Below are 18574 nucleotides of genomic sequence, written 5' to 3'. Positions count from 1 at the left end.
GGAAAGCATTTTCTGTTGCTTGACACCTTACATTTCTCAGTTTTCTGAGTAAATCCTGGGCAGAAAAAAGGCATACCTAGATATATACTGATTATTTTCAAAATGTTGAAGAGAGAGGGAGAGAGCGTGTGTGTGGTGGGAGGGGGTGTTGAGGGGGGACGAAGGAAGAGAGAAGGGAGAGATGTTCCCCCAAGCTACAAGCTTCAGGGAGAATAAAAACAATCAAACTAACTACCATTAGTTTTCTTACTTGACATACTAAAAATGGGAATACAGTGTAAAGTGTTTACAGACTTATTTTTCTTATCAATGAGTTGGATAATTGGCGAGGGCAGGAGAGAGACTCGACAACTTTCACAGGCCACAAGGTAAGTAGCTGTAGGTAGCAGAAACTGGCTACTGTGGGCACGACCAAGGCCTTAGGAAGGACTGTATGATGTGATAAATTATACTGGAAACCTTTGACCCCACTCCACATCATTTATAAAAATACATGGCAGGTGGGAAAAAAGCCTAAAGTTAAAAAAAGACACACAAAATTATAAAATTTTAGAGAAAAATATAGTATTTCTGTAACATCAGGGCGGGAGGGCCTTCTTAAGCAAACAAGAAACCCAAAAGCTGTAAAGGAAAAACAAAACGCATAGTTTAGAAAATGAGGAACTAAGCTCTGTGAGCAAAGCGATAGAAGATGAGTGATAATGCTGTACACACTCCAAAGGGGTACGACCTAACACGCACGTCGGCGGTTCTGAGGGGAAGGCAGAGGTGAACCCTCCTGTGCTCGGGGGAATGCAGGTTAAAATGGCAATGGGGTCTCAGGGATTTTTAGGTTGTCAAAAATTTAAAAGATCCATGTCACCAAGTACTGGCAAAAGTGTGGGCAAAAGTATATTTTCATAGAGAATTGGTGGGACTGAAATTATTACAAAATTTTGGGAAAAGATTTCTGTCAGTATTTCTTAAAATAAAAAATGCTTTGGGTGGGGTCACACAGTGCAATATATAGATCACATATCCTAGAAGTGTGCACTTGAAATCTATGCTCCGATCGACCAATGTCACCCCAATACATTTAATAAAAAGAGAAACATTAAAGTGAGCGTGCTGATTTGAGCAGCAATGCAGACCTGGACCCCCGCCAGGAAAGTGCCAGCCAGCTGTTCGCAGCACCATTTGTAACACTAAGTAAACAAAGGTACACCTGGGAAACAAGGCAGGTGTCCATCAGGAGGGGAAGGGTTGAGTAAGTCATTACACATACATGCAAAGCTAAAAACACGTGGCACTTTAGGGAGAAGGAAAACAATGAGATACTATTTCACACATCAGATTGATAAGAATGAAAATTGTGCAAACAAGAAACCCAAAAGCTGTAAAGGAAAAACAAAACGCATAGTTTAGAAAATGAGGAACTAAGCTCTGTGAGCAAAGCGATAATTGTGCAGGTGTGAAATGTGTCCATGGAGAAGGGAAACAGTAACCCTCAGAAACAGCTGCGAGGGCTGAAAGCTGGTAGAACCCCCTTAGAAAACGATTGGCAATATCTGGAGCAATGTGGTCTGTGACCCTGCAAGTCTCCTTCCAGGACCATTTTCTGGAATGACTATTCCATGAGAGCACCAGGACATGTAGGGGAGCTCACTGAGGTGGGCGTGGAGCAGCCAGAGTGAACCACAGCCCACAGTCTGCAGCAGCCCATAGTCACCCATGGGGTGAGCGAGCACGGTGGGTTGTTCCCAACATGGCACGCTCTACAGAGGGAGTGGGTGACACCCGACTGTGTCAACTGGTTGCTCTTTAAATCAGAAAGATGAGTGACGTAAGGCTCAGAATGATTAGATTCAATGGTATAGATTAAGAACCACCCCACTCCGCACGGCGCACAGGTGGTCCCAGCGAGAAGGCGCTGCCGGCCTCCCCTCCCGCCGGCTGGTTGAGCAGGGGGCCAGCTGCCCTGGCCGGCTCCTCGTGGCTGCTTTGCTTCCAAGGCCCCTGGAAGCCGAGTTCACGGGAAGAGGAACGCCAAGATTATGCCGACGGCGCAAAGTTCAGTGTTTCCTGAACGGAAGCAGAGTTGGGGGTGGGGCGGATATGAAAAGGACAGATTAGCGGAAAGAGGAAGAAAAAATGAAGATTAGATCCACCAAAGGAGCAAATTATCTCACCAGAAAACCCCTCTGCCCCATCTCCTTAGACCGTGCCAAAGCCCCATTCCTGTGAAAACGCAGCTGAAGCCCCTCTCCCTGGCTGAGAGGTGTTTCCTAAGAGATGCTCCATACAGCGCTCATTCTGCCGGATGTAAAAGTCACGGGTCCGATTCTCTTGGGGAAAACTGCGTTAGAAAGCAATTGACCATGGTCCATTTTCACAGAACTGCTCAGGATCTCCGATGCTTATGCACACTGTGAACCGCCAAGTGTTAAAGGAGAGGGATATGATAAACAGTTTCCCAGACTTGTTTCACCATAGGACCCTTTTCCAAGAAAAAGTTTTGGGACCAATGCTCCAGGACACACTTTAGAAAATACTAGATTGAGTAAATGCCTGTAAGTCATTAACATCTCAGTCTGAATTGCTGTGAGACTGGTAGGACTTGCTGCCCATTCACCTAACAGGACACAAGCTAGCCTGGTTCTCTGGAAGTTGTTTCCATCATCACAGGCTAGGACTCCGTCCACAATGCTGGAAGCAGGTACGAGTGCTCACCAGAGGGGCTTTGCCACAAGTGGCCAAGGGAGGGAAGTGAGGAGAGTTCATTGTTCCACTGCTATGCAAGTGTCCCGGACAACTGGCCGGACTCGTGTCAGGCTTCTGTTTGTTCTTCACACTGCAGTGTGAGTTTGCCCATGTTGCACTGTGCACCAGCAGTTCATTGACTTTCCTTGCAGGGTAGAATGATCACTGCTGATCTGTTCCACTGCTGATGGACACTGGGTGGTTTCCATTGTTTTTCTTTCATAAATAATGCTGTTGTGAATATCTGTGTACGTGCATCCCAGTGCACAGGCACACGGATTTGGATCCAGGAACAGAAATTCCGGGTCATAGATTATAATGCACTTTCAGTTTGGTAGATTTTGCAAACTTGTTTTGCACAGAGGGTGTACCAACTTATACTCCTGCCAACAGCAATGAGCTTCCCACCCAACAGCTCCTCTAACACTCAGGTATTGTCAGGTTTTAGTTTTGCCCTTCTGGGGTGTGTGTGTGTGTGTGTGTGTGTGTGGTGTAATTAGTGGTAGTAGTGATCTAATCAATAGACTGTCATTGTGAGATCTTATTTCTGATTTCCTTTGTTGTGAATGAAGCTAAGGGCCCTTTTTTTTGTATATTTGCTCCCCATCTTTTGTGTAGAGACTGCTCATATCTCTTGCCTATTTTTCTAGCAAATTGACAACCCTGTTCTTATAGATTTGCAGAGGTCCTGAATAGTATAAATCATAATTCTTGTCCATCATGCTGTGAACTATCTTCTCGTCTTTTTGGTGTCTTTTAGTGAACAGTTCCTCCTCTTGAGGTAGGTAATATTAATCTTTCCCTTTACAATTAGCACATTTTAAGTCTTCCTTGAAAAATCTTTTTAACTGGAGGCCATCAAATGCCTTTAACACTTAACCTATTCAACCCAAAAATAAGTTTTCTGAATGACATGAAGTAGAGTCCAATTTCTTCTTCTTCTCCTTCTCTTCCTCCTCTCCTGTCCCCTGTTGTGGCTGCCTAGTAGCCGTGGCTCTGCTCATCGCCCATGCCCTGTGTAACACATCAAGTATCCAAGTATTTTTTAACATCATGTTTCATGGAAGTATGTTGTTTAAACATGTTTTTATTGATTTTCTTTTTCTTAGAGAGAGAGGAAGTGGGGGGAGAGCAAGAGAGAGAGAGAGAGAGAGAAACGTCAGTGTGAGAGTGCAACGCCAATCAGCCGCCTCCTGCATGTCCCCTGTGGGGGACAGAGCCTGCAACCTGGGCACGTGCCCTGACCAGGGGTCACACCTGAAACCCTTTGGTGCCCAGGAGGACGCCCAACCCACCGATCTGTGCCAGGCAGGGTGAAATGTAAGTTTGTGTGGGAAAAGGATAGAGCTGAAGATAGTCTGGAGGCTGGCTGACTGGTGGGGGTTTCTCAACCACTTGGCAGCACCACTGCTGAGTTCCTGGGTGGGGGTGGGGTAGGGGGTAGGAGTTAAGAGATGACAGACACCTTTACAAACTAGAAAAGTTAAAAAAAATAAAAGATGCAACCTAGCTCTGTCAAGAGTTGGTGAAATTGGATACCTGTACTGCTTATAAAAATTGGTTAAACATTTTTGAGGAGAAATTTGTCAATATATACTAGTAACAAACTATTTGTTTTGGCAGTTTTATTTCTGGGCACCTATCCTAAGGAAATACTTAAAAATGCATAAAAGGCCCTGGCTGGTTTGGCTCAGCGGTTAGAGCATTGACCTGTGGTCCAGAGAGACCCGGGTTCGGTTCCCGCTAAGGGCACGTTCTCGGTTGCAGTTTGTCCCCTGCCCTGTTGGGTCGTGCGGGTGGCAGCCACTCGATGTGTCCCTTCACATCGATGTTTCTCTCTCTCTCTCTTCCTCTCTCTCCCTCCCACTCTATCTGAACAAAAAAATGAAAAAAAAAAAAAATGTCCTCAGGTGAGGATAAAAAAAAAAAAATGCATAAAAGTTCCACACAAAGGTTTCACATTGTTTATAAAAATAAGAATTAGAAACCCCCAAAATGTCCAGTTAGACTGGTGTTTAAGTAAATTATGGTGCATCCACCCAATGGAATATTACATAAAATCTAGAATAATGTTTGTGATGAGATTTTTAAAATATGGGGGAAATGTTGTTCTGCTATGTCTGTAAGAGAAAGAAAAGGTGGCTGCCAGATTGTATCTATAGCACAGTTCCAAATGAGTAAGAGGGAGAGGGAATGAGTTACAGATATTTTCCTGCTTCCATATCATTCTACCTCTTTTACTTCATTGGATTAAAAATCCCGAACACGACACATTCCTCGTGAGAAGTTAGATTATGGAAGAACACGTGGAAATGTAACCGTTATCATCCCACCACGCCCCTCCACAGCCCGGTGCCCATGCCGACGGTCAGCTTCCTTCCCTGGGAGGAGGCTCCTTCTCCAGGGGCTAAAGCAAGAAGCTAAACAGAAAAGGCCTTGATGCAGACATGAAGCAGGTGTGGACTCAGAGCTCCACATGACCCCTCAAACACGGTCAAGGGCTGGGGCCAGGCCACTGACCACTCATTCCACACCAGCACTCTACAGCATGTATTTTTGTAATTTTTTTTAGAACAGTTCTATTGAGATACAATTTATATACCATAAAATTCACCCTTTAAAATTATCCAATTGAAAGGTTTTCAGTATAGTTACAGAGTCATCCATCACCATAGTCTAATTTGGGAATATTTTCATCTCAAATAGAAACCTTGGACCCATAGAGGGTCACTCCCCATTCCCCACCTCCAACTTCCAGCCCTAGGAAACCACTGATCTATTCACGTGTCCACAGACTTGCCTATTTGTTCAGTTCACCTGAGTTATCTAATGGGTTGGTATACAGTTCTTCACAGTGTTCCTTTTTGTTCATTCTAATTTCTCTGAGTTGGTATTGATGTTACCTCTCTCATTTCTAATTTTAATAATTGTGGTCTCTTTTTTCTTAGTCTGTTAGCTGGAGATTTGATTTTTTTTTTCTAGATTATGTATCATTTTATAATCAAATTATTGTCAGAAGACAAAAAAGTGAGGGGTACCCCTTACAGCTGGAGGTGGGAGAACATCGGGGTAAAGTCAAGCATTGCTGCCCCATTCCTCCTAAATGCCAATGTGGTTGCTCCCAAGTCTTCCCGGTAAAGCTCTTTACCGTCTCTGCTTGAAGGGTGGTCAGCAGGCGCCGGGGGACCACAGGCAGCTGCTGCCTCAGTCACCACTTACCAGCAGTGCTGGGTCATAAGCTGAGGTCATTTCACACCACAGCCCTCAGACCGGAGAAGCTGGCATGGCCACGTGGTCTCATGTCATGACTCACCTGTACTGTTTCTGCCGTGTTTCCAGTTCTTTGCGTCTGTGCTGCTTGAGAACGCAAATCTGGTCATCGCGGGACAGCCTTGCTGTGAGGAAGGGACGAGAGTGAGAAGAGCCGGAGGACCAATGACAACACGTCCGGTACCAAGATTCCCGCCGACTCCTGGCCCACGCTGAGTGCTTGCGTGAATCATCTTCCTTAAGCCCGACAGCTCCCCTCCTTCATTAAACGGGGCTCAGGCAGGCTGAACAGCTTTGCCCTTGAACCTGACTCAAGGTCACACACCTAACTAGTGGCGTTTCAGCACAAAGCTCAAATCTCACGCTCTTGGTCACTCCTACAAACACGAAGTCAGTGTCTCCTCCTTCTGCCTGGTGGCCCTGCCGCCTGGGGCCTGAGGACCACGGGCTGGCTTAGCGCTGGGCTTTACAGGGACAGGCCAGGGACACTGCCTCCCTCCCGCAGGGACAGCATGTGCCCGCCTCTGGCCAGCCTACAGATTTTCACCTGGGGGCTCGAACCTTCCTCTCGCCCCCGGGACCTTGCCCCTGTCAGGAGTCCCGGGCCCTGCTGCCGTGCTGCCTTTCTTCTGTGCTCCTCGTCGGGTGTCTCTATTATTTACTTACTTACTTACTTACTTACTTATTTATTTATTTATTTATTTATTTATTTATTTATTTATTTTTGTTACAGATGTTTCCCTTTGTTCCCCCATTAACACCCTTCTCCCAGTCTCCCACCCCCCCAGCATTATTGTCTATGTCTTTGTTTATGCATACCTGAGTATAAGTTCTGTGGTTTATCTCTTTCCCTCCCCCCACATCCATCTCTTCTGAGGTTTGTCAATCTGCACCCCCACTTTCATGTCTCTGGGTCTATTTTGTTCCTCAGCTTGTTTTGTTCATTATATTCCACAGATAAGTGAGATCATGTGATACTTGTCTTTCTCTGATTGACTTGTTTCGCCTAGGATAATACTCTCCAGATTCCTCCATGTCATCTCAAAGGATAAGAGATCTTTCTTTCTTACAGCTGCATAGTACTCCATTGTGTATATGTACCACAGCTTTTTTATCCACTCATCTATTGATGGACACTTGGGCTGTTTCAAGATCTTAGCAATTGTAAACAGTGCTGCTATGAACATGGGGGTACATATATTCTTTCTGATTGATGTTTCAGGCTTCTTAGGTATGTTCCTAGAAGTGGGATCCTGGATCAAATGGCAGTTCAATTTTTAATTTTTTGAGGTGACACCATATTGTTTACCATAGTGGCTGCACCAGTCTGCCCAAAGTAATCTACAGATTCAATGCAATCCCCATAAAAATACCAACGACATATTTCACAGAACTAGAACAAAAGTTTATATAGAACCAAAAAAGACCCCAGATAACTACAGCAATCTTGAAAAAGAAGAACAAGTAGGAGGGATCACAATACTGGATATCAAGTTATATTACACAGACATAGTAATCAAAACAGCCTGGTACTGGCACAAGAACAGGCATATAGATCAATGGAACAGAACATAGAACACAGAAATTGACCCAAGTCATTATGCTCAATTAATATTTGACAAATATGGCAAGAGCATACAATGGAGTAAAGACAGTCTCTTCAATAAATGGTGTCAGGAAAATTGGACAGCTACATGCAAAATAATGAAGCTAGACCACCAAGTTACACCATACACAAGAATAAACTCAAAATAGATAAAAGACTTAAATGTGACCAATGAATTTATGATAATCCTAGAAGAAAATGTAGGCAACAAAATTTCAGACATCATACTCAGCAGAATTTTCACTGATACAATGCCTAAGGCATTGAAATAAAGGAAAAGATGAACACAAATCAAATAAAAAGCTTCTGCACAGCAAAAGAAACAGCAATCAAAATGAAAAGGGAACCCACTCTATGGGAGAGCATAACTGCCATCAGATAAGGGGCTAAATTTCAAAATATATAGAGTACTCATACAACTCAACAAAAGGAAGACAAAGAACCCAATTATGAAATGGGCAGAGGACCTAAATAGACACCTCTCTAAACAGGACATACAAATGCCTAAGAGACATATGAAGAAATGCTCAGCATTACTAATCATCAGAGAGATGCAAATTAAAACAACCATGAGGTATCACCTCACCCTTGCCAGAATGGCCGCCATCAACAAATCATCGAACAACAAGTGCCAGCGAGGGTGTGGAGAAAAGGGGGCTCTAGTACCTTGTCGGATTTCTTTAAACCGCTGCAGAGCAACCCACCCAACTCCCCCTGCACTCCTTGCGCAGAGCAGAAATGGCCGCTGGCTGCAGCTTCCCTGTGGCTCCACAGAGCAGCAGAGACTCGTGGCTCTCATGTTTCAAAGTCTAACTGGCCGCTTCTTGCAGAAATGTGTAAATCAAGATGCAACACACAGGCGCCGACACTGTCCAGCGCCCTGCGGCGCCCACAGGGAGGACTGGGCATGAAGTTCAGCGCTCACACAGTATGCAATGTCGGGGAGTGTGGGCGTCAGAAGGGACACACCTGGGTTTGAGTGTGGACCTGGGCCCTGTCCCTGAAAGCTGCGTGACCTGGAGCAAGTTGCCTTGGCTCCACACAGGTGACGTGGAGATGATAATGCCTATTTCTAGGGTTGCGTGGGGATCTAGTGAGTGAACGCAGTACAGACTCCGCACAGTGCTCGGCACCAGGGACGCGCCAGAACGGGAACAGTGGCTACTGTCCTCATAATCATGGTGGGCCTGAGCTTCCCCTTCCTCCCTCTGAGCGGGCTCCAGCGCCATCTCGTCTCTCATTTCAGGAGTGGGGCAGGTGGCCGAGGGCCTCCTCCCAGTCTCTGTCCTGAGCTCCTGCAGACCAGCCCCCCCCCCACTTCCTAGCCACACTCCTGACACCTGGCCACCATCAGAGTAAATGTTGTGACCTTTCTCCTGCTATGAGTTCAGGGGACAAAAATCCTTCTAACTCCAGTCATTTGCTCAGAAATATTCTTGGAGGCTTCTTCAGTTAAATTCCATGTCAGAAGTAATGGGATGTGGCCTGACATCCACAAGAACACTTGGTAGAGAAGAACTTCCTTCTTGTCTTGGTTTTCTCAGCTAAAAAGTGGGGGCAGCAGCCTTCTCGGTTTGTCTACTTTGCAGGACTCCATGAAGAACCCATGGCCTCGTGATGGGAAATGCATGGGAGCTGGGGTGCCCAGCAGTGCCGGGGACCGAGGCAGAGCCCCCCCCCAAGGGGTCATTCAGAGGCTGCAGCTTGGCTGCTCTCTGCATTGCTCCCTCCACCCCCCGGCCTGCCTCTTGGGGAGAGGCCTCCTGAGAGGAGGCTGGTCTGCACATTCCCGGGTCTGGCTTTAGAGAGCAGATTTTAGGTTCTTTTCTCTTTCAGCAAAAAGTGGGACTTCAAGTTTAGCAACTGGCCAGCGCAGATTAGGCCTGCCCTCAGCCCCGTGGGGGCCCTGCTGTGACATCACGAGGGCAGGGCGGGCCTAGGCGGCTGGGCTCTGAAAGCCATGCCACAGACCTGACACCCGGAGAGCAGCCCAGGTAGGGGAGCACCTCAGCGGCATTGGTTACTGGAGAGCCTAGCTACCCTCTGACAGGCAGGGGTCACAGCCTTCCCCTGAGGGACTAGGCTCGGAGGGAGAACGTGGCTGGCTGTGCCTGGGCCTCCGCTGCCTGGAGTTTCAGCACCTGGGGGAGTGCACACGTCCTGCGGTCCGTCAGCCAGCAGTCCCAGCCGGGGAGCCCCGCGCTATTAACCCCGACACCGCCCTCTGAGGAGGGGTCCCGGCTCTGCGGCTCACCTCGCCCGTCTCGGAGGACAAGCTCGCCCTCCCCGGAGATCCAGCGGTAGCAGGGGAACTCCATGTAGTCCCCGTAGGGTGTCTTCAGCGTGATGTACTTCAGGTACCAGTCGTCATGGAGCCAGTACTTGCGCTTCTCGATCTTGATCAGGTGGATGTCGCCCAGTTCTTCATCCACAATCACCTCGTAAGAGTCAACCTGAGAAGGAGAAAAAGTAGATTAGACACTCCGAGGCCTTCCAAGCCGGGATGTCTGCAGACTGCCTGCCTTCCCCTAGCTCTTCCCCTTCGCAGCTGGGCTGCACCTCCGCCCACCTCGGCTGTGGGGTGACCTGTGTCTGCCGCTCTTGGTGGCGGCTGGGGAGGAAGGCAGGGCTCCAGCACCGCATCGGCTTTCAAGCACCGGCAGGTTTCCCAAGCCCTGGACTCCATGCCTTCCTCAGGCACTTTCCAAACCCGATTTCACCAACCTTGAGCCTTTTCCTCGGCGCAGAACCCAGAGTTCGCAGCGTGCTAGCAAAGTCGTGGAGAGCAAGCGTGTCCACCTGGCATGCTCCCCCAGGCATCCTTAATCCCTCTCCTGCCAGCCGCCCCAGGTCCCCGAGAGGACGCATCAGTAAAATGAGAAGTTGCCTATTTTCAGGGAACTGCTGGGCTTTGAGCACAGTGAGCAGCTTGTATGTTGTGGTTGCGGCGGATGCCAGACGCTTGTGGTTAGAAAGCAGGAATCTTCTCCTAGGCCCGCGGTCTTAGCCTGGGTCCTGGGGACCAAGGAGCCCGGTGCGTGTGAGAGATGACACTTGTTGGTCCCTAACAGATGTTTGAGCACAGCTGTCATGCCGGAATGCCTCATCCTGCAGGGTGAGAGAATCCTTGTGCCCCACAGTATGTCTGATGCCCAGGGCCCATGGGACCCCTGAGCTGAGGCAGCAGGGGGCCAGGGCAGGAAGCCCCCTCTGGGCCCTGCCAGCCAGGGGATCTGAAGAGATCTCAGCCCTCTCGTGAGGCTGAGACAGAATAGTTCAAGACAGAAATGTCCACAGGAGTGGGGAGGGCAGCGAGGTGCGGAGGACGAGGGGAGCCTGGTGTCAGGGCAGCACGGCCGGCTCGGGAGCTGCCAGGTGACTGACCCCAGGCCTCAGCCAATTGCTTTCCTCCCAGAGGCTGTTTCCTCACCTCTCAAGGGGAGATACTGCCGAGCTTTCGAGGCCACTGAGAAACCCAAATGCCATGGTGCCTGAGTGGGCTCTGTCTGCAAAGGGCACAGGCCCCTGGCTGCTGTGTGCATCAGAACCACCCAGTTCCTCCTCCCTGACTCCTGGGGCTGGGCGGCAGGGCACCACCCCACTTCCTGCAAGCAGCCACGTGTTAGCATGGGCCCTGCTCTGAGGTCCCCTGACTACACACACCTAATTGAGAAGCTGGAAGGAGATGTGGGGGGAAGAAGTTGGGCCCTGAGGGAGTTGCTGTGAAGGTGAAGAGGGGCCCTGAGTGAGGAGGACACGAGGCATGTTTGGTGCTGGCCAGGCACCAGGAAGTCCGCCTGAGTGAGGCCTGAGTCTGGGCCAACGTGGCTGCTCCAGGGGAAGTGGCTTTTCTGGGGCTCTGAGAGGCTGGAGGGGCCGAAGGCGTCCTGGGGGTCGATGCCAGGAAGGCGGGGCGAGGGGAGAGGACAGCCATTCCCCAGTAACAGGTGCCATGAGAATCACAGTGAACTCTCATGGGAGGGAGGAGCCCAGCACCTCAGGTGCTAAGGGAAGGGAGCTGGGGCTCAGAAAGCCCTCCAGGCCTGGGCGGTTCTCAGAAGGAAGGCCACATGTCTGGCGGGGTCGTGACTGACAAGGAAAAGATGGAGCAGCTTCTCTGAGGGAGGGGAGAGCAAGGTCCCCCTTCAACAAGCCTGTGGTGTAACTACACCCGCCTGTAGGCCTGGCAGAGGGCTTTGGAGTCTCACCCAAGATAGACAGACTGAACAGCTCCCAGGGATTCAATGTGCCACGTGCCAGGGTCATTGGCAGAGTTGGAGGGTACACCTGGCAGTCTGGCTGGCCCCTGGCTGGCCCTGGCTCCAGACGCAGTGCTGCAGGAGGTGAACAACAGTCCGAAGAGTTCAGCCCCACCCAACTCAGGAAGTGTTTCAGGCACGAAGTCTGGCGACTGTGGCTTTGGCATCCACAGGAACCACTACAGGAGAGCCACAGAGATGGAAGGGCCTCCCAGAAGACTGCAGCGTCGCAAGCATCAAACAGCAAAGTCAGGTCGTAGGAAGATCCAACCTTACTCCTTCCTCTCGGTGGCTGTGCCAGGGTGGCTGCTAAGTTTGTCGTCTACTTGCCCTGACACATTGAATTCTCATGTCCATCCAGCACAATGGACACTATCAACAGTGGGCGGCCTATAATTGGCCATCAATAATACATGTGCATGGCTGCGTGGATGGTTCCCATTTTACAGAGGAAACTGAGGCTCAGAGAGATCAGGTAGCTGCCACGCCATTGTGTAACTGTGGCCCATGATCACAGCCCACACCTGTCTGTGCCAGTTCAGGTTTCTCCCGCTGTTCCCGGTAGCCACACACTGGGAAAAGCCCTAGACTGGGAGCCAACGACCTGGTTCTGAGCCCTGGTTCAACCCTTTGATGGAATATGAAGGGACAACATGGAGTGGGTGGAAAGACATGTAACAGCTCCCTAAGAGATGGCATTTGGGACTTGGTAAGATTTCAAAGGTGAGGTGAGTGGGACAAGAGGGGTGGCAGGGCATTTCGGCTATAGGAAGTGAGGAAGCAAGATCCCCAAAGTGGGGCAGAGGCGCTGGCATGCAGCTCCTTGGGGGAGGGGCAGGTGCTGCAGAGGGAATGGAGCGCAAAGCCTGTACTCAGCAGCCCCGTTATGGGCGGACCACATGGCCGATTTCACTGGTTGCTCTCAACTTGCTCTTGAATATTTCAGCCAAGTGTTGGCTGGCCAGTTTTCGTTTGATTTTCTATCAGCATTTTAAGGCAGGTTTCATCTGTCTCTGCCCCAGATCCCTGCTGTTGCAAGGACAGAGGAGAGTCATGGCTCCATGGCACGGCTGGGATGCCCATCGAGGAGGCTGGCATGGGGCTGGTGGGGTTGGGAGGGGAGAGGAGCAGGCTGTGGAGCAGAGAGGGAGGGAGAGGGAGGGGTGGACAAGGGAGAGGCTGGCAGAGAGAAGGAGAATGGAGCAGTGGTTAGGGAGGTTGAGGGGGTGGAGAATGGAGGAGGAAGAGAAAAATAGGAGACAGGGTGGAAGGAGCAATTGGAGCAGAGAAGAAGAGAGAAATGGGGGACTTTGGGGGATAGGGAGTGGAGGACAAAAGGGAAGAAACAAGAGGAGGCAGAATGTAGGGAAGAGAAGAGACAGAGAAAAGACTGGGGGATAGAGAGATTGAGGCCAAAAGAAAATGTTTATTCTTCATTATTATATTCTGAGAATGAAGTGTTCTAGAATGTATTCTTCATGAATACATTATAAAAATATTCATTGAATATGTTGAAGAAATATATATAATTGTAAGAACTGTTTACTCACTGAATATATCCCAGGATGACATATTGCCCTAAAGTGCTGTCTTGGGATGAAAATGGGTTAGGTAAGATTTCCCAGATATCTTCCGATCTGTTCAAGTCATCCCATCTTAACTGAATTTAAATCAGCAGAGTTAAAGAAATACGTCACTTTGTTAAATCTGCCGAGACTTGGGCTAGCGTCTGGGCCCTTCAGGTTCACAGTCTGCACTTTCCCCGCAGACACTGAGGAGCCAATGAAGGGGCAACCGGTTACAGGACGATCTCACCCGCAAAGGACTCCAACTCCAAGTCCCTAAATCATTATGCAGGGCTCCGATGAAAATAACCAGGGATCTCTGACTCAATTTCTTGAGGAAAAATAATCCGTTCTGCCCATGATTTGACTGAAATGTGCAATGGTGGATTGGGGTGTTGATCCTCCAGTGACCTGGAAATGACTGAACTGGTTGCCTGGAAATAGTCTTTAGTGTTACTGTTACTAACCATAATGATTGTAACACTTCAGGTAAAAGTGGGTAGCTTTACCTTCTCGGCAAGCATTTCCCCTATGTTTTTTCTTCCACCTTTGCTCAAAAGGGACGGATTGTCCTTAAAGAGACATTGGCTGCAGAATGAGGAAGTAGCTCTGGGCTGTGCAAGACAAAGTGTAGAGTAACTTTGCATCAACAGGAACTTTCTCAAAAGCTGACTTTTTCAAAGAGCCTTTCATAGCTAGCTGGTTCCCCTGCACAGAGCAGCCACCCTGACTTGACCCATCTCACCACAATGGAAATGAAGCATGCAAATCTCTCCTGGAATTTGCTTCTGAGACACTCACTGATGTGTTTAATCACAGTGGTGTTTGTATAAATTCTCAGGGCCAGGAAGACAGAAGAGAGGGAGGGAAATAACGAACAGAACAGTGCTTTCGTCCCTCTTCTAACAACCTGTTATGGCCACACCGCTGTCTGTTCGGGGAGAAGCCACACAGGGCTGCCCTGTGCAGCACACCGCCGTGTGCGCGTGGGGAGGACAGCCCACTGCGGTCCACTCATAAGGGGGAAGTGTCTGTGTCCTGTTCTCCCTGAGGTGTGGGGGAGTCCATAAAATAATGGAAATAAATGAAGGTGCTTCAGAAATGACAGCGGGTGCCATCACCTCAAATGGGTGACTGATTACTCCTTCTGTTCCCAGGGCCACTTCCCTGGCTGGGGATCCCAAGCAACAGGGAGCTGTTCTTATACCCGGAAACGAACTCTTCGAAGGGAGCTCAAGCTCAACTAATGAGGGTGGGGCAAAAGTAGGTTTGCAATAGTTTGTATGGTAAATAACATAATAAATAATAGTATAAGAATACGCTCTGTGTTTCACGTACTCACAACTGTCAACCCGCATTGCCCCCCTGGTACGCTGAACTTGGCTAAGTGCCCAGCAGGCTTATGGCGAGGTTCTGAGGCTCCGGGGTAGGAATCTAGCCCACTCTGAATTTGGAATCTGGAAAAGGGGTGGACTATTATTATACATTTTAGGCTCTGCAGACCTAAAACACACTTCACGATTTAATCCATAAGTATTTGGCTGAGCCTTATGAACTGCCGTTGTGTCTGTCAAACATAATCAACTCTGAGCAATTTTATATGGTTTGAGCTTATGATCAACAAAGTGGTAAGAAGACAGCTTTGTGAAGTCAAAATTACTTTGGTCCAGCTCAGGAGCTGGGGGTGGTGGGAGGGGACAGCTATTTTGTGGGCATCACAGTGTTTGGGACCATCACAATAGTCACTTACTGAGCACTTCCTATGGGCTCGCTACGGGGCTGGGCATGTAACTAAACACACTGGGTGAGGACCATAAACTGTCATGTTCATGGGGCTCGAATTCATGCCCAGTTCAGCACCAGGAGCGGCTTTCTGAGGAAGGACACCTGCATGGCCTCACACAGCACCTGGCACCACAGAGGAGGTGCAGTGAACATTGGTCCCTCTGTTTCCTGAACTCCCAGGGCTCCAGTGAAGAGGGGGAGGGGAAGTCCTCCACTGAACCCTCACACCTTGGCTGGAATGCTCCCTGGTGTGCACTCTGCTGGGATCCCGTGACAGCTGCCAGGTCCGCAAGGCTGCTCCCTGCTTAGGTCCTCTTCTTCCTCCCTCTAAATCTCTCTGGGGACTGAAAATGGCAGCTGCTCAGTTGTGGAGTTATCTGCTAGTACATTTGGGGAAACTGAGGTCCAGAGGGTAGACAGAGTGAGCTAGTGGTCAGGCCCAGATAGAATGCAGGCCTCTGAACCCCCGACCTGCACCGCCCCCCACAGCTGCTCTGGACCCCGACCTGCACCGCCCCCCACAGCTGCTCTGGACCCCGACCTGCACCGCCCCCCACAGCTGCTCTGGACCCCGACCTGCACCGCCCCCCACAGCTGCTCTGGACCCCGACCTGCACTGCCCCCCACAGCTGCTCTGGACCCGGACCTGCACTGCCCCCCACAGCTGCTCTGGACCCCGACCTGCACCGCCCCCCACAGCTGCTCTGGACCCCGACCTGCACCGCCCCCCACAGCTGCTCTGGACCCCGACCTGCACCGCCCCCCACAGCTGGCAGATGTTCTGAGGCCATCTCTCTGTACTTCACGGCAGGGCAAGGACTGCAGGGTCCATGAGCACCACCCCTCCCCCAACCTGTGGAAGGAACCCCAGAAGTGGGGCGATGCTGCCCATAGCACTTGCCCAGTTAAAGGTCCTCCCCGAGCCTCGGGTCCTCATCCGTGAAAGGGAGAGCAGTTTTCATCTCTCCTGAGCCCTGGGAGAAGCGCCTCACCCTCGAAAAGCCCCTGAGCTCGGGTCCCGGCCGCCCAGACCGGGCCCTGGACGTGCTTCCACACGGTCCTGCTGGACGCCTCCCCAACCGGTCCCCGCCGCTCCGACGGTGCCGGGTGCCCTCCCCCACGGCCCCACCGCCCCAGCGGCCGCGCCCTCACCGCGCCGCGCTCGAAGTCGTTGTAGAAGGGCTTGTCCAGCAGGTGCTTCTCGCTGCAGCCCGCGGAGCCCACGAGGCTGAGGTAGATGTAGTCGTCGGTGCCAGCGAACCACTGGCTGCCGGTGGCCACGGTGACAGTGTAGGAGGGCATGACGGGGGGCTGCGAGCGCCGCAGGCGGTGGGCACTGGGAGCTCCTGGAGCCTGGTGCGCTGGACCCCGCGTCGTCCACTCTCCAGGACCCGAGCAGCGTCTCCGCCCGGCCCCGGCCCCGCCCCCGGCCCCGCCCCCGGCCCGCCCCCGGCCCGCCCCCGGCCCGCCCCCGGCCGTCCTAACCTGCAGGGGACAGCTCCCAAGCCCCAGGGCTTCCCCACTTCTGCGTTTCACCTACTGGGCTGGACGTCTGTGTTAGTATTCAGGGCGCTGGGGCAACCTCAGCTGCTATCCATCCATCCATCCGTCCGTCCGTCCGTCCGTCCTTCCGTCCATCCATCTATCCATCCGTCCGTCCATCCATCCATCCATCCATCCATGCACTCAGTCTCTCATTCATTGTTACCGCTCATCATTCTCACTTCCTGCCTCAGCTTCCCTGACGGCATAGGGCTGGGCTCCCGGGACCCCTAGAAACATAAGCTCTCTCCAAGTTCCCAGTGCGAGTGGAGGTTGTGCGACAGGAGCAGTTACCCACTGTGTGTTCTGGAAGTCTACAGCAGGAGGAGTCCACCCAGGAGCCAGGCGGCTTTCTGGAGGAGGCCACAGCCCAGCTGACACTGAGGGGGGCTGCGACTTCTGTCAGCCCTGGCTCCTTCCACGGGCGTGGCCGAGGAGCACTCTGGGCGGGCGCTGTGCACCGTGGGGAGACGTGCCGGCCGCGCTCAGGCCCTGAGACTGACATGTATACTGGGAGACGGGGCGGCCAGAGAGAGGGAGGCCCGGCAAGAAGACCCAAATCTAGACACGTAGGGTTGTCTGGAGGGAGTCAGGGAGCTTTCGGAGAGGAGGGGTGACAGAAGCTCGGGGGTTGGGAGGCTGGGTGTAGGGTGGGAAAGGAGGGAGGCTTGTTTGGAGATAGCTCACGGGGGTGGAGCAATGGCTGGAAGTCCTAGGGAAGAAGATGTGGACCCCACAGCAGGAATGATCCCAGAGTTAGAACTGGTCCCCAGCACCAGTTGACTTTCTGGGCAGAGCTCAGGAAAGGATGTTAGTAGAAGGCTTTGTGCACTGGAGAGAAGCTTCCCAACTGCCTGACCCAATCTCAACGTGTTCTTTCTTTTTAAAATGTATCTTGAGCCCTGGCCGGTTTGGCTCAGCGGTTGGAGCGTCGGCCTGCAGTCCAGAGAGACCCGGGTTCGGTTCCCGCTAAGGGCACGTACCTCGGTTGCAGTTTGTCCCCGGCCCTGGTTGGTCGTGCGGGTGGCAGCCACTCGATGTGTCCCTTCACGTCGATGTTTCTCTCTCTCTCTCTCTTCCTCTCTCTCCCTCCCATTCTCTCTGAACAAAAAATGGAAAAATGTCCTCAGGTGAGGATAAAAAAACAAACAAACAAAAAAAAAACAAAATGTATCTTGATTGTTGCAAGTATTACAGATGTCTATCCTTTTCCCCCTCATTGACATCCTCCTTCCCGCTCCCGCCCCTGCCCCTGCCCTTACCACACTGTTGTATGTGTCTATTGGTGGTGCATATATGTATACGTATAAGTTCATTCCTTTATCTCTTCCTGCCCTCCTCCCCCCGTATCTCTGAGGTTTGTCAGTCTGTTCCCTACCTCCATGTCTATAAATCTATTTTTTTTATCAGCTTACTTTGTTCATTATATTCCACAAATAAGTGAGATGGTGTGATATTTGTCTTTCTCTGACTGGCTTATTTCAATTAGCATAATACTCTCCAGGTCCCTCATGTCGTCTCAAAGGGTAAGACATCTTTCTTTCTTACAGCTGCATAGTACTCCATTGTGTAAATGTACCACAGCTTTTTTATCCACTCATCGACTGTTGGGCAGTTGGGCTGTTTCCAGATCTTAGCTATTGTAAATAGTGATGGTATGAACATAGGGGTACATATATTCTTTCTGATTGGTGTTTCAGGCTTCTTAGGATATATTTCTAGAAGTGGGATCACTGGGTCAAACGGCAGTTCCATTTTTAATTTTTTGAGGACACACCATATTGTTTTCCAGAGTGGCTGTACCAGTC

General features: G+C 50.7%; 1 protein-coding gene across 3 annotated transcripts in view; it reads right to left on the bottom strand.

Annotated features, from left to right (window-relative positions):
* ALOX5 (arachidonate 5-lipoxygenase) overlaps window positions 1-16616 on the bottom strand; it is a 47173-nt gene extending 30557 nt beyond the window's left edge. Inside the window, exons 1-3 of one of the 3 annotated variants that reach the window (XM_036264715.1) lie at window positions 16377-16616; window positions 9870-10068; window positions 6053-6134 (exon numbers count right to left, since the gene is read on the bottom strand). In XM_036264715.1, coding sequence (XP_036120608.1) covers window positions 6053-6134; window positions 9870-10068; window positions 16377-16526 — 431 coding nt within the window. In that variant the 5' untranslated portion in view covers window positions 16527-16616. Of the gene's footprint in view, window positions 1-6052; window positions 6135-9869; window positions 10069-10339; window positions 10827-11045; window positions 11271-16376 lie in introns of those variants that run through there. The other 2 variants (XM_036264718.1, XM_036264716.1) reach the window with 2 other exon arrangements.
* Window positions 16617-18574: the final 1958 nt, after the last annotated feature.

Source organism: Molossus molossus, unplaced genomic scaffold, assembly GCF_014108415.1.
Source record: "Molossus molossus isolate mMolMol1 unplaced genomic scaffold, mMolMol1.p scaffold_m16_p_17, whole genome shotgun sequence".
Taxonomy (NCBI): domain Eukaryota; kingdom Metazoa; phylum Chordata; class Mammalia; order Chiroptera; family Molossidae; genus Molossus; species Molossus molossus.
The sequence above is the reverse complement of the archived record's forward strand: the minus strand, read 5'-3'. Positions and strand labels throughout refer to the sequence as shown.